Source organism: Aplidium turbinatum, chromosome 16 (genome assembly GCF_918807975.1).
Source record: "Aplidium turbinatum chromosome 16, kaAplTurb1.1, whole genome shotgun sequence".
In the NCBI taxonomy this organism is placed as follows: domain Eukaryota; kingdom Metazoa; phylum Chordata; class Ascidiacea; order Aplousobranchia; family Polyclinidae; genus Aplidium; species Aplidium turbinatum.
Window position 1 is genome coordinate 12,293,995 of NC_137487.1, and position 16,530 is coordinate 12,310,524.

Below are 16,530 nucleotides of genomic sequence, written 5' to 3' on the forward strand. Positions count from 1 at the left end.
CAGAGATATGTGAAAGCTTGTCAAAGTTTCCGTTCTCCACTTTTAAGGACCACATTTGCAGTTTTTCTCTCAGTGCTTTCATTTTATCGTTTGAAGTTAAGAGAGTTTCATTTTTGCCATTTACGTTATTTAAATGGTCGAAGATATCTAATGCATTCGCTAATTTGAAGACCCAATCGTGCGCCGTGAAACGCAAAATAAAATCATGAAACCTGGCAATAGGCTAATGCTACGTTTCAAACGTTTTTAAGGAAAGAACAGTAACAAGTCAAAATCTCTTTCACGCTGTTTTTCCTGGGCGAGAAAACAAAGGCATACCGCGGATTATCTACTTACAGCCAGTGGCTTCCCCACTAAGCAACTCTTCTGGGGTTCCTGAGACACTGGGGGTATTCCACGGGGAGCACAAGTTACAAATACGGACAGGAGCAAACGCAAACAATGCAACTCTACTCGAATGCCCTGACCTAAAAGAAAGGTGCTCTGCACAGGATTTGGCCGAGTTCAACGATAGAGCAGCAAGAGCTTGCGTGATACTCCGGGCTATGGCGTGTGACACACGATGAAGAAGAAGAAGCAACTCCCCAGAAAGGTACCGGGAATAACTGCGAGACGCGAAACTTAATACACACTAAAACTCGGTTAGAAATAAATAAATTCCGCACTTAACGGGTTAAAGTTAAAACAAAGAATGGGCCGCAGTATTCAAATATCTCAATATCCCGCGGCACCCTTGAGCATTCCAATTGGCACCCCAGGGTGCCGCGGCACCCCGGTTGGGAACCACTGGACTGTAGTGCAAACATGTTATTGTTCAAGAGCGGTTTCTTTTTTCTCAAGATCTCTTTTCCTACTGCCAGGGGCGGCGCCAGCCAAAAATGAGTGGGGTGGACAAACATATTTCGAGGTAATATACTACCGTAAAGTATGGTCGCTAAGATTACCGATTGCGATGTGACTCACTGCAGCTCGGTTGCGAAATTTATTGAAAAATAAACAAAGGAAATTTAAAGGAGGCAAAAGCTGGTTTTCCATTGAGCGCACTCTAAATTATGAACAAAATAATAGAATGGGACCAAACGCTCCCATACATTTCATCTGCGGTCCATAGAATTGCCCAATACGATCTTGATGTTAGCAAGCTTGTCGTTATTTTATGTCATGGAGCTGCTGCAATGATAGGCGGCCTCATAAAAATTTATTGGGTTGTCCCTTAAACATAATTTTTAAAAACCTAGCTGTTACCCAATATTACCCATAGCCATAGGTTAAGAATCACTGCACTAAAGTTTTATTTTGCGCTCGCAGGTCAGTTTAAAAGCTTCACCAATTTTTGAGGACCAGTATTATCGGCAATGTCTCGCTCACTGCTGATCTGCAGCAGATGTTCAAGTCTTTGTGATGACATGGCAGGCGGCAGATAATAGTTTATTGTCTTAACTTTGCTGTGGATACGTTCACAAGATGCCACAGTCATGGGCAAAGTAGCAACAGTAGCAATCATTTGAAACAAATTGCTGTAGCCTACAAATGATTTAAGATCGTTTTGTCCACACAAATTCAAAAGTAAAGGCGAACACAACCACGCGGTCTTGGTCAATCCACTTTGGTGCTTTTCAAATTCTAGTTTCCACTTGTGACAATTAGCTGACCTCAAAAAAAGAAGATCCTATTGCTGCCCAACCTGATTTTCGTCGAAATTATAAAATTTGACTAAATATTCAACTTTAGGCAAATCTGATGGAGAAATGTGCGTGAAATAAAATGCAGTTGCATTTGACATTAATTCACATGCTTGATCCGAGTAACGTTTTTTAAGTTCATTTAGCATTCTGTCAAAGGATGAAGAAAAATCTCCTCTTAACTTTTCTGTAATGGATTCAGATTCACTCCAAAAAAGACTGTTGCAACCTATCAATATAATATCTTACCATCTCGGAAATGGCTTGGTGGGTAGCGGCATCGCTTAGCCGGCGTGGTGGTTTCACTGGTAATTTGATTTCTATCCGCAAACAGCGATGAGTTGAAAACCAATTTGTTAATATCTTCCTCTGAACGCAGTGAGTCAAATGCTCTTGTCAAGTCGTTGATAGCAATAACCCCAGTGGTGAGATCCATTTCTTCACTTTTTAAATAATCTGAAGCCTGTTTACTTAACGAAAAGCATTTATGAGGAATAAGACTAGCAGTAACAAATTCAGATTGCTTGATGCGGAACAACAAACCAGTAGCTACATCATTACCTTCGTTTGACATTTGTTGGAGCATTGACAGCAGTGCTGGATAGAGGCTACATTAAAACCCCATCCAGATAATCTGAACGTGCAGACCATCTACTGTAGTAGCCTATCAGATAACGAGTGCAATGCAATTTTTTCAGACGTGATTCCCTCCTTTTTCAAATGCTCTTCATACAAAAAATCTCTCTTGGGAGAACAGTCCATAAAGTGGTAGATGTTACCAATTGTTTTAAAAATTGTTTTGACTGTCGCTACGTTTTTAACACTGCGCCCAAGCACAAGATTTAATCGGTGTGCAAAACAATGAAAATATACCGACAGTTTTTGGCACTCGCTGCAACTAGGTGTTGCTGTACACTTTCATCCTTGCCTGAAATGTTGGTGGCCCCATCAAAACCTTTGCCTATTAGGTCTTATAAAGCTTGTGTCTCAGCTGTGATAAAAGCCATCACCTCAAAATGGTAAAATTAGACTACAATCAATCAATACAACAGAGCGATAACAATTGAAGATTCTTCATTTCTTCGTATGTCAATGCTGCAAAAGTAATTTATACGTAAGAAGTTGAAATTAATTTATGACGCAGTCACTAGACCCCCTAACCCCCTGCATACGCCCCCCAAGTTTTCTCATCGGATCTCGACGAATTACAAAATTGACCCTAAATAGGAGTGGGGTGGACATGTCTTACATGTTTTACATTACCCGCAACCACTTAATTTCGGTTTCATTTCTGTTGAAATTGCCATCAAATCCAGACCGCCACCTATCTCGTATCCGTCATCGCATGTAAACAGTTTGCCTGCCTGGCAGACGAACCAGAAATTTTTGATTTGGGGCGCAATGAAACGTCATGACTGCAAACGTAAAAATATTTGTTTGAAGAGGCTTCAGATGAAAACTACGTTGGCTTTTCATCATCAACAGTATCATAGCCGATGCGGCCTTTGATGAACTAGATGCTCAGTTCGTAAATTTTTCCAATTTTCCCTTTGTCGTGCAGTGTCCCAAAGTGTTCTTGGTTGGCTGATTGATGTATTTTGTTGAAAATTAGATACAAATGTTGTTCGTTGTCTGCCACGAGCACGTCTCCCGAGAAAGCGACCGCTTAGACAAAGATTTTCAAATTCTTTTTTTCTGATGATGTGAAAGAAATTTGAGTTGCCTTTGAGTTATGTTGTTCAATAGTTCCTTATTTTGATGTACTTGGTTTAAAACTTCTGCATTTGTGATGTAATCAGTATATGAAATCCTGAGCACTCTTCTGTAAAACCACATTTCAACTGCTTCGATGTTACGCCTAGTTTCTGTGTTGAAGTTCCATGTTTCATAACCATTGCCTACTGGAGAACAGACCACACTAACACTTTGAGAAGTCGCACCTTCAAAGGAATAGAGAGCTTGCGATCCAATAGAATAGATCGTAGTCTATTAAAAGCGTCTTTAGCTCGGCCTATTATTCTTCGTAAGTTTATCTCTTTCTTACATCGTGCTTCCGCTGTCAAGAGAGAACCAAAATAGTTAAAAGAAGACACTTGTTCAATTGTGCTGCCTCCCTGGTGAAGTGCAAAGTGGGGTTCAGGACTTTGTTTGGAAATAGTTGGCTTTTAAAAACAGAACTTTCGAAAGAACCGCAAGTAACAATAACCAACATACGCTCTTTACTAATTAATATACTACTGCTAATTCAATTTATTGAAGTCAATATATAATTACCGTGACGTAACGTATAGTAGGTTGGTCTGTCTGGTCAACACCGCTGCTGCAGTCATTGGTACCGGCACGATAACGGTTAATCCAACAGTGCGGTAGTCATTGGTGCGATATAATCGTTGGGTTCACCAACACTTCCCAAAATTAATCTGTATTTTTCTTAGGTGACACCCTAAATAGCAAAAAACTGTCATTTTTATATTGTTTCAACGCTTGCAGACAGTAAATTAACATGAAATCCGTTGTCTGTTGGTTGGTTTCGCTTCGTTAGAATAACTGTTTAAAACAGGGGTCACCAACTGGCGGCCCGCATGCAAAAAAGGTTGGTGACCCCTGGTTTAATATGAATAAAACCAAAGTAAAATCTTGCCAGTGGATGCCACTCTATTATTTGCAGAGTTAGGCTACTGTGACAGCAACTGCATTGCGTGAGTCTCCACTGCTAAGTTCGCCACCATCAAATTAAGACAACGTCAACACGAAAAGGTTTGGAAGGTCATGGACACAGCACAGCATTCATTTCACGTTTTAATAGGCATAATTTGTGCTTCAAACAATACTTCGACTTTATTTGGCGTTGAAATCATTTTCTTTCACAATATATTCTAAACTATTATAGAATAAAAACTATTCTAGAATCGAATCTTCAACGATTCAAAAACGCCCATCCCCAAGTGTTGGTGTCACTCTTGTCGGTATCAGCGCGACTTGATGTTTCCGCAATAATCAAATGATTTCTGCTTTGATTTTTTCATGCATTGTTTCGATGAAAAATCTCCACAAACGAGTCAGTTTTTTCACTTTAAATTGGAAAGTAGCGGCGCTACTCCAACAAAAATGTAACGGCGCTACCGCTGCTTTTACCAAAAAAGTAGGGCGCTACTGCCCACCTCTGTTAGTAATATAGACACCTGCCTGTCAAATTACTAAAACTTTATTACGATGTGAACTTATGAGCATTAGATATCTTTTGTTTACAAAACCTCACGTGTATTATGGAATGTATTTGTAGAATACTCTACTTTTTGTAGAGGTAAAAATCATATTTTGCATACCATAATAACTTTAAAAATGGCAAATCTTTTGGTTGACATCTGATAACATAAAAATTGGTAACAAGACAATATGGTTAAGAGAACAAATATCTTCAAACAGTCTAATGGGCTTTTTCAATGCGCCAAAAGAGACTTTAGGCCTTCACAGGCCTGGAAATCAACAAACAAATTGCTGTTAGAGGCGAAAAGCATCCACTGTATTAATTTGTAGATCAACGTGCGATCTTTTTCCTGCTAGCCTACAAACGAACATTTTTTTAGCATATTTTACAACACAAATTTTGTTTTTGTGGCTTAACTTCTTAAGTGATAGAAGATTGGCTTTCCAAATTGCTGAAGCAAGCCACATAAAAACCAGACTTAACATGGAAACAACCTGTTGGTAAGGCAAGGTTTTGCCGCTTTTTAAAACGGCATCAAGAAAATTTTCTGACTGCCAAAAATATCTTACAAGGGCACCTGGTTTCAGCAGATCACATATCGATGAGTTTAATAATAAACTCCTCTATTGTGTACAGGGTGGCCCAGCAAAGTGTGGACTAAATTTCATATTAAATTTAAACACCTTTTCCGACTACTAAATTATTTGAATTTATTACAGATTTATAGTATAATCATCCTAGATTACTAACCGTTTCGTTTGCATGGGCATGAAAAGGTAAACACAAAAAACAGCTATCGGTACCTAAATGACCCTTACAAATTTTCTAAATAAACAGAAGCTGTCGCTGGATTTTCAAGAAATCACCGAACCGGTCGTCTCCGAATCGATTTTCAGAAACGGGCCATTCCTTATAATATCAAGTAGAGATGTACCGATATATCGGTAACGGTGATATCGGCCATTTTTTGAGTATCGGCATCGGTATCGGCAAAATTTGGCCGATACTAAACATGTAATAAAAAGGCGTTTGCTGCGAATTTTCTGCAGAAGCAAAGATATAGACTTTTTAAAGTAGTAACTAACGTCACATTGATGTAGAAAAATAAAAACCTGTTCAAATTTTTGATACCTCACACTCCTATGACTTCATGCGCACACCTTTTGGCATTGTTTGCTTACAGTGATTCTTTCACTCAAACAAAACGTTTTGTTTCAGAAGTTTTGCGTTGTTCGATTCTTAAGTTGTGAAGGAGACTCAATTTCTCCAATATTTATCATTTGTGTTTCTTTTTTACTCTCAACAGAGGATAAAACCAGGCCAGGACTGCCCAGGTGGCGAAAATGTGTATAATTTTGCATCGTTTTTGCGTTGCTGGACGTTTGGGGGACCCGTGTAACTTGGTTCTTTTTGGTGGGCTGGTTCTGTCGGTTTGTGATTTGGTTTCCGCATTTAGTTATGGTGGACTCGCCAAGCTTGGGCAATGTCGTGGCGGAGTGGGTGGGAGCGGTGAGACTGCGAGTCCTTGCTGGGCTGGTCAATAAGTGGTCTTGTTGCACCTGGGATGGCGGCCTCGTTGTGGGGGGAGCGTTCTTCTCGGCTGTCGGCGCGGTGCTGGGCACTCACTGGTTTGGCGGGCTGTTGCAATTCGCTGGCCATAGCGGTGTGGCTTCCACGCTAGCCATTTAGACCATCCAATCAACTATATGTTTCTCGGCAGCCGTTTTGTAGCAAGAATTGACATCGACAAGAATTGAAATGGCTAGTGTGGAAGCTGCACCGTTGTGGTTGGCGGGTCGCAGCTGCTCGCTGTGCTGGTGGCCGGGAGGGGCGCTCCTTTCTTCGCGGTGGGGTTGTCGTCTTGGGCGCGGCAGGACCGTTTTGATTGGTTTGGTGAGGATTCGTGGTCCCATTGCTTTCGTGTTGGGCCTGCTAGTTCTGCCGTGGAATTGTTTGGGCTTGGTGGGTATGTTGCAGCGAGGGGTGGAAGCTGGGTCGCGGACTGGTGGAGCCGGCTTGCTGGGGGCAGCCGGGTTGCATAGTTTTTTTGGACGTTTAGCAGCGTGGGGGCGATGCGGGATTGTGCATTTTTGCTGCCTGGGTGGTCTTGGCCTGGCAAAAGCTTTTCAACCAAACGACAAGCGCCCTTAGGTTGCATATTACTTGTCGAATAGTTTTTGTACGACTACACAAATCACTTGGTTTACATTTTACATCTTATTATCAATTATGATAGCCTATTTGGAGAGTTTGCGCAAACACTTTATTTAATTTTTCAGAAACCCCAATTATGATGTAATGTTTCTTCCCTTATACCCTAGTCCTCAATTATGGTGGCCTTTCATTACTAAAACCTACTATTATGACACAAAAATGCGGTTGAGATTGGATTCTTGAATCTTTAATAAATTATACCAATTGAAAGCTTTTTTTAATAGTTTTATGCAAATAAGGTAAAACTTAGCATTTGATATAATACCTTGCAAATACCAAAATTGCATCTTTTTGTAACACCAAAGTATCGGCCAAAATATCGGTATCAGTATCGGTATCGGCCTAAAAAAGTGATATCGGTATCGGGATCGGCCACAATATTGGTATCGGTACATCTCTAATATCAAGGCACTTAAACGAGCTTCAGAGTGTGGGATAAATGGATAATTATGATATCCCTTCCACCACAAACAAGTTACCGCATTAGATTCAATATCATTCATGCAGTGCTGTATTCACTGGCGCCGACTTACGGGGTTACGGGGTGGCCACGCCACCCCGTAACGGCTGTGGCAGCCACCCCGTTTAGGTTACATTACTTACTGCAAATAAATGTAATTTGAACGGACGTTTAAATCTTTTTTTGGTCATTGGTTTTCGCTTCAAGTCAACGTAAAGCAAGAGGTGAACCAATACAGTATTGCGAAGAAAATGATTGGTTTTGTCACAAGCATGATACTCGCGTAACATCAAGCAAGCTACGTGAAGATTACGCAACACGTGACTACGAGTTTTTTCCTTGTTGTTGTTGCGATCGTTTTATTTGTTACTTGTCATAAGTCATGTTACATTTGTTAGGTTTACAATGGGATTTATTAATGAATAAATACGATTTTTCCATTGCCTCCCTCAAAAATCTTTTTTGAAAAATTTTAAACTGCTCATCATATCGCTATAAATTATGACAGCTATAAAATACTTGGAAATAAAATTATCTCGATGATTGATAGCTCCACCCCCTAAATGAATATCTATTTTCAAGTTTCATTAAAAAAATGCAATTTTTGAAACTTTTTCAGTTTTATTTAAAAAGTGCACTTAGTAAAGTAGCAGTTTTAACGTTCTGCAAATTTACACGTTTACATGATTCTATTCGGGGAAAGCTACACCCCCTGCCAATTCCCAATAATAAAAGCAACCTTTTTCAATTACTCAAGATTTTGCATTATTTTCCGATTTCAGTTGGAGTGTACTGTACTGTGATATACTTCATGCAGTAATATTACGTGTCAATGCGTGACAAACTGTGAGGCGGGAATTTATTGGTCTGACATAGGAGTTGCTTGTTACATCATAGAAAAAATTACGAAAAGTCGTCCTATAAAAGTCTGAGGCGGGAATTTATTGGTCTGACATAGGAGTTGCTTGTTACATCACAGAAAAAATTACGAAAAGTCGTCCAGTAAAAGTTTTTTCCGACATTCCAGTTTTATTCAGCTTAAAGATGCCACCGAAAAAGCGTTCAAAGTTGCAGCCCTCCATTGAGTAATTTTTTGTTGCGTCTAGTCAGGATTTCAGCCAGCATGAAAGTGACCAAACGCCTGAACGAAACGAAAGTGTGCCCGTGCCAAAAGGCAGCACGAGCAGGATAATCGCTGTTGAAGGGAGAAGCTATCAAAAATCATGGGAGAACGAATTCCCGTGGCTAGAATACGATAGATGCATACGATAGATTCTGTCAGTTCTGTCCAAATGTTAAGTGTCAGAGCAGCAACGTAACAATAAAATTCACGAAATACCTTCTGTGCTTTGTTTTAAAGTTGCTTTGTAAATTATCGAGCTACAAATCAGGTGTGAAAAGACAATTTCATCTACGAAACACGCTTAGCAAAAATCAAACAAAAACATGCAGTTTGAAAGTTTTTAGGTTGCCATATTGTGCTATCCGCCACCCCGTGCAAAAATAAAAGTCGGCGCCTATGGCTGTATTCGAGGGTAAACGGCTGCAGTATACCCTCTGCTTGCTTCAAGCAACTATAGTATACTGTATACATAGTGTATACCCTCTGGTTTTCCATTGAGAGTGCCTATGCTATCCTTACTGATTCATGACAACTACTAACTAACTACTTAACCATTTGAGAACCAATGGTACACGGGTGTACCATGAACTTAATTCTGTACCGAGGTACAAAAACAATTTTGTACCTCTCGTCCAATTTTGATGTTGATAATTCATATTATGGTGGAATAAAGATTAGTATTTTGAAAGTTGTGTATTATTTATCATTTTGGCAAATCTGACAGTATACCCTGTCCTTTTTTTTACGAGTACAGCACTGCATTCATGCCATTAAAGACACACTGCAGCCAATAAATAGATCAGTGGTAATAGTAAAAAATCTGGAAAGACACAATCCCAACAAAAAATATCAACACTTTTGTTTAGTTGGTCCAAATCATAGTATTCTCCCCAGTACTGTAGTATAATATGATCATTTGCATTGCCTCCTCGCTATGAATGATAATACAGTAAAAGGCAGTGGTGGTGAGACTAAACAACAATCTCGATACTAAAACATAAAAAAGCTATGGTACACAACCGAAATAATCCAACTTTGTGATCATTATTAACAATACGTTTTTTAGATCACATTGTCTGTTTATGCTCCATCATCCACCAATACTTTGAAAACAATTAGTTCTTTTGCAGTAAGCAAGTACATGCATTCGCATGACACTGCAAACCCTAAAATGTCATCGTTTCCGTCAATAGTGGCAACTTGTTGAACAGCTATTTTTCCTATCACAGCCCCTGATGTTCGATTCCGCAAGGACGTCTGCAGCGGGGTTGGCTGCCTGTACAGATAAATCCGACGTTGGCATTCACAAAACGCTGCATATGATGCGTCCGGAGGGCTAGCGCAAAATTTTAGGTTTGTTTTTGAAGCATGAACGTATCCAAGCGCATTGAACGTGGCAACATGATTCCAAAGCACTTTATTTTCTCTTGATTGCTGTGATGCTGTAGGTTGCCATACTACTGCATCGACATCATGTCTCAAAACAAAGACTGGAGGTTCGGTAAGACCAAAGTTAAAATTAAATAACCACCTTAAACTGCTAGTATCAGCTACATGTGTAAACTTGTTAGAGGCAGCATCGAAACGCATGACTGTGGCAGTGGAGTCAAAGTAAGCGTCACAGTCTTCTAATTGGCCAGAATTAAACACAGTCCCACTGCCTGCTTGATCATTAGTTTCCAAAGTTTCTGAAGTGAGATGAGCTAACTTCTCATGGGCTTGAGCAGCTTCTTCTGGATCTACAATCATTTCTCCTTTGTTGTCTCCTTCTACAATTGTAAACCATGTTCGCCCTTCAATGCGCTTTTGGATTATGACTTCCAGCTGGCCGTCTATGATAGACCATGTGCTTGCTGCCGGATCAGCTTCAAGATACAAATCTCCTGATAAAATAGTTTTTGATAGTTCATTTTTTTTATCATGAATACCAATGCTAAAGTGTTTGACACTCAATTTGTAATCTACACAGTCGGTAGTGACATCAGTGGGTAAGTTGATGAAGACAGTAATATCTTCTGCAGTTTGTTTCCATTTATAAGCAGGTGGGTCTGATGCTGATGTATCACTTCCACTATCTTCACTATCAAATTCATCAATTATTTCAGTTGAAGCTGTAGATGGTGAACAATACTTAAAAGGAGAGCTTGAAACAAGATGCAGCTCAGAGCAGTCAGCTGACAGGTATACATAGTTTGGTACAGACTTTCCTCGAAATATTTTTACTTCACCTACACTGTACTCATTTTCATTGGCTGTTTTTTTCAAACTGTGCCACTCCAAAACAACTTCAGATACAACCTCACCATTATCTCCACTTTGCTTTAATTTTACATCTTCAAATTTCATAAAAAGTTCATCTATGCAGTCTGTTTTTGCATTATTGTCTTCAATAGTTCTTTGAACAGCATGCAAAACGACACATAGATTATGACGCACTTCATTAAAGTATAAAATTGTCCACATATTCAATCGCCATTCACTTCTCAATCCAGTGTCAAGAACAAAAGTGCCACCCAGCCCATCACAAACAACACATAATGTGGAAGAGGGAAAATATAATGTTGGTGGAAGTTTCTTCTTAGTTGTGGCCATTTCTGACCCTAGACTGAAGACTATTTTTGGTGGCTCTATATGAGTTTCAAGAGGAATATGAAATCTTCGAATGCATCCATTGGAATCAACATAATAAACATCTTTCTTGTTCCAAGGATCATGTGTCAAGTGATTGTGCATTGTCAAACATCGTATTTTTTCATACCCAAAATCTTCATCTCCAGCTGGTACTTGGTATACACCATCAACTACATTTGTTTTGTACGATGGCAAAGAATTCAGAGACAGTTTATAAGAATCGAATTGGGAGTCAATGAGCATTCTGTCAGGTCGAAGAGAAACGGAAGTCATTTTGGCAGTTTTCGTCATGTTACATCCAGAACTTAGTTTAAATTTTACATTGAAAAATGAAATTGCTGGTATGTTCATAAAACAAATGAAGGTTAGTTATTTTATAATGACATATAACCAAACAACATTTTATCTCAAGAAAATTTCTATCTGATTGTTTAGCTGTAAAGGTTTACGCAAAAATTGTTTTCCTGTTGGTATTTCTACCAAAGAGAATCAATTTGTTGCATTCGTAGTCACCAGAAAGTTATAATATATAATACAGGATATTTAAAACAACCTTCTCTGCTTTCTTAAATCTTGCAAAAGTGCAAAATAAAACTAAAAATAAAGTTAAACAAACAGAATGTAAATAATTCTGCATTAATCAGAGTTGTAAAAAACCTGTTTTTTTTAATAAAACCCAGCCCTCCAGAATTTTAATCCTATTCGGATTGACAGGTTCCGTCCATACCTATAACTTTCATCAATTACATAAAAGCTACTGGCTCAAATTAACTAAAGTTTTATAACTTTTCCTAAACATTATTCTTCTTTGGCTTAGTAATAAAATTGCATTTTTGTGTAGTATAGTTTTTTTAGTTATCAGCAGTTTTTGACACCCTACTCCCAAAAGTGTCTGCAAAACTAGTAAAACATTAATCACCATGATATTGAATAGGAGTTAAGAGGGATTAACTCCACCTCTAGATTTAGCGTCAGCAGTTGTCGGAAGAAAGTATGTCATGTCAAGAAAGTATGACTGGACCGTGCATGCTAGGGTGTGACAGCCGCTCCGACCTTTTTAGAATTTGCCTACCTTTTTTTTGGTGGTGAGGTTTTACCTGTATAAGATTCCTGTAAAGTTTCAAAAAAATTGGTCAAGGTTTAGAGGTGGCCCGTGGCCACTAAAGTTTTTGGGGGGTGCGCGATGTATTTTTAGGGGTGCTTTTGCTATATCTCGGCTCCTAGACATGATAGAAGGTCGTTCTATAGCTCAATCGATGCAGAATAAGCAAATTTGTATTAGACTTGTGAAGAAACTATTTGCCTAAAATGTTTAGTTTTTGAATTATTTGAGAAAAACCCGTTTTTTGCACAAAATTTGTGAAAAATTGTTACATATGAATTGAATATTTTATCATTTTCACTTTTTTTTCTTCTTAGGAACACCTGGAGAAGTACAGAAGATGTAACTCTTCAAAGTTTAAACCTAAGTTACCTCATGTTTTGTTTTGTTAGAAGCATAGAAACTGAACACTAACATTGTGTTTACTGTTAAGGCAATTTTTATGGTGGTAAGTGCTAATTTATATTACATGCTATGTCACAGTTTAAAGATCATCATCATCAACCAATTTTGATTATACAGGCCATGAATTAATCCTCATGTCGAGGGTGTGGCCTGTCTGTCGAGAATGAAGTCTTCCCCTCCACACCTCATTTATTGGGTTGACAGAGTTCATGTTCAGGGCTACAAGGTCATGTTTTACAAGTTCTTCCCAAAAAAGTTTTGGTCTACCTTGACCCCGCTGTGCTGCGATGTTAACACATCTGACCTGTGAGATCCAGCTTGAGCTGCGCTCAACGAGACCAAGCCATCTCAGTCTGCCTAATTGGAGGACTTCACTGATGTCTTTTATTTTGAGCTTTGATAGAAGTGTCCCAAACTGGATGTTGTCTTCAGGCTTGACTAGGCGAGTCCATCTTACCATCAGAGCGATGGCCAGCAGATATTAGGATCAAGAAGGGGATGATTGTGAAGATCTGCTATGAAGCCCTAGCACAGGGATTTGTGATGGATGATTATGAGGAGCTAGTCAAACTAGTGCTTTTGCATCTTGGTGAGGGAGCTGAAACCTTTGGAGGTTTTCTACATCCGGGTGCTTGTCACCACGCCAGATGGATGGCCAGGATTTTATACTGCATCAAGATCGTTCTTCTCACTAAAGTTATTACTAGAGATCTTCCTGCAGGTTTTATATGTTCAAAGCAACAGCTAAAGAAAATCCAAAAATTTGTTCAGCTTGTTGTATATTCCTATGTGCCATGGTGGCTAACCACTTTTGTGTCAACTTCTGCTCCTTGCAACGCACCTAGAACTTATCAACGTCAATGAGTATGAATAAATCGAAACCAGTATGGCCAAAGCAGCTCTTAAAGCTCTAAAGGGGCACATGTGATATCTTAGTGAAGAACTTATCCCCCTTACCCTTTTCGATAGCAGTGTGTCTGACGGGACAAAGCAGAAAATTGTTCAAAAGCTGACAAGCTTCGAAGATCCTAAACATTCTTTGAAAAGAGAAGCAAGTGATTTTGGCAAACCCTCCTTTTCTTCCGTTGCTACAAAACTAACAGATGACTTGAGCTCCTTTGTTGGAGAAGATTTTTGGAGCTTCTTCAGAATCTTGAGGATTGACACGACCTTTTTAAGTGTTGGTGTTGTCGATTGGTGCCAGAACGGCAGCTACTGTGAAGCAAAGAAACGGGTTTCAAATCTTTGTGTTGTTAATGATGCAGCAGAAAGGGGTGTCAAACTGTGCCAAGACTTTATAGACACTACTAAGACAGAAGTTTCATTTCAAAATATTCTTCAAGTAGTTGAGAACAGCAGAAATTCTATGCCCAATCAGCGTAAACAATACTTACATCCATCTCGGTGTTGGTTTCTTACATTGTGATTTTTATCATCGCTGTTCCTTGCTCTCAAATGTATTTTGTGATTTTGTTTAACATTAACTAAACATGTGAATTCATCATTTCATTGATTTTCCATGTGTTTTGACCCAGGAAGAAAAGGTGCTAAGAACATGTTTCTCACAAATATGCAAAAAACAGGTTTTTCTCAAATAACTCAAAAACTAAACATTTTAGACTGAACATTTGTTCACAAGTTTGATATAAACTTTCCTATACTGCATCGACTGAGCTATAGCATGACCTTCTATCATGTCTACGAGCTGAGATATAGCAAAAACGCCCCTAAAAATGCATCTCGCACCCCCAAAAACTTTAGTGGCCACGGGCCACCTCTAAACCTTGACCAATTTTTTTGAAACTTTACAGGAATCTTATACAGGTAAAACCTCACCACCAAAAAAAAGGTAGGCTCTGTGAAACCAAGTTTTAAAAATCATGGGGCGGCTGTCACACCCTAGTGCATGCCTTTAATGAAGAGATTAGCGATTTCAAGGGGCAGAGACATCAGAAATTTTTTTAAAAAAATTGACTACTTTCAGCAAAAAAGCAATAGCAAAAAACTGGTAGAGTATGTGTGCCCACATAAAATTTTTAACCAGTTTGTCAATAAGTTTGCTCTAACTTTGCAATAAAAACAACCTCGTAACGTTTTGATATCAAAAGTTATTAGAAAATGAAAGTGTGGATAGAATAAGTCGATACGTCAGGCCATTAGCTGCCAAAATAGCTTGGTCCAAAATGGGTTAAGGAAAAAATGAGCTTTTTGGTAAAAACTCTGGTTTTATGAGCAAAAACGAGATTTATTATGTAAAAATAGCCAAAAAAAAATTTTTTTGAATTTGTTTGACTGTTGTTTGTGTGATATGCATTCATGTGAAAAGAATGCTCTTCGGCAGTGAGTTGCTTGTTGCTAAGCCTGCTAAATGTAACAAGAATTTGATTCAAGCATACACATTAGTTTGCTTTTTTTCTAGCAATAGTTGAAACAAAACTAATACTACAAAAGATAACAATCCCGATGCACACCCAAATTTTGCAGTATTTATTTGATCAGTTGTTGCTTGAAAGTAAAACTTTTGAGAAAAAGCTTTGATTCATCACACGTGTTGCCGTAAGTTTTTTTTATTTTTCTGGAACAACTGTGATGTTTTTTTTAATTGGAGCTGAACTCCTTATCTGGCAACACTAGTTAGTATGAATAGCCACTTTCAAAAATTTAAATTTAAACAACTTCAAGACACAAACACAAGCCTAGGTGAATAAAAAAATAACAGTTAACCTCTCAAGTACATATAGCTCCACACAGAGTGAAATTTACCGGGTGCAACCTAGTTCGTACCCTGAACAGTTCGGACCCTCAGTTCGTACCCTGAAAAGATCGAGAGAAAAAATTAAAAAAAGCCGAAGTCGCTGATCGCAGTTTAATAGCACAAAGCCGAAGTCGCTGATCGGAGTTTCCGCAAACAAACTCGAGGCTTAAGGTTAGCGGAAACCGCGGAACTGCGGAAAAATATTTGCGGAAACTGCGATCAGCGAGGGTTAGAGCAGAGCATAGATTACTCGATGATTAGAGTTAGGGTTAGCCGAAACTGCGGTTAGCAAAACTGCTGAAAAATGTTTGCGGAAACTGCGATCAGCGAGGGTTAGGGTTAGAGCATAGATTGCTCTATAGTTAGGGTAAAGGTTAGCGGAAACTGCGGAAAAATGCTTGCGGAAAATGCGATAAGCGAGGGTTAGGGTTAGAGCATAGATATCTTACATTATAGATATGCAACTCAGCAATCGTGGAATTATCGTCACGCTCGACTGACTTTATGGACACAATCAACAATCAAGGTTGCCAGCTTGGCTAGCGTATCTATGGTAGGCTATTATTGTACGGTTTGGGCTTGGCGAGTGGTGGCTTTTGAGCTCCTTTGGAATATTTTGTTTGGCGTATATTTCAAGTTTTCACAGAATAGCCTACTATGAAAAATCAAGACAATAATCTTTCTTCACGTAGGTTATGCAACTTCTGTTTCATGATCGTTGGAACTTTCATTTAAGCTTATTTCCAGTGACTCATAAATGTGAGACAGATGAATAATTGCAATAGCTTGAACAAGAAACGAAAGGTAAATTTCACATTCATAGCATCATAATCTGCTGCAAAGTATAAAATGTGTCCACGGGATAATTTGTGTGGGCCTACTGTAGGCTATAGGCCCTATAATTTGGCTATTTGCAGTAGCTTACATGACCTTAAAAGGGCACCATTGCC

General features: G+C 38.9%; 1 protein-coding gene across 1 annotated transcript; it reads right to left on the reverse strand.

The window, feature by feature from the left end:
• Nucleotides 1–4,481: 4,481 nt before the first annotated feature.
• Nucleotides 4,482–11,651, reverse strand: LOC145785556 (nudC domain-containing protein 1-like). Its single transcript, XM_082597216.1, has one exon. It carries the CDS (start codon nucleotides 11,607–11,609, stop codon nucleotides 9,768–9,770), a length of 1,842 nt encoding a protein of 613 aa, XP_082453342.1. The 5' UTR covers nucleotides 11,610–11,651; the 3' UTR covers nucleotides 4,482–9,767.
• Between the last annotated feature and the right edge of the window lie 4,879 nt (nucleotides 11,652–16,530).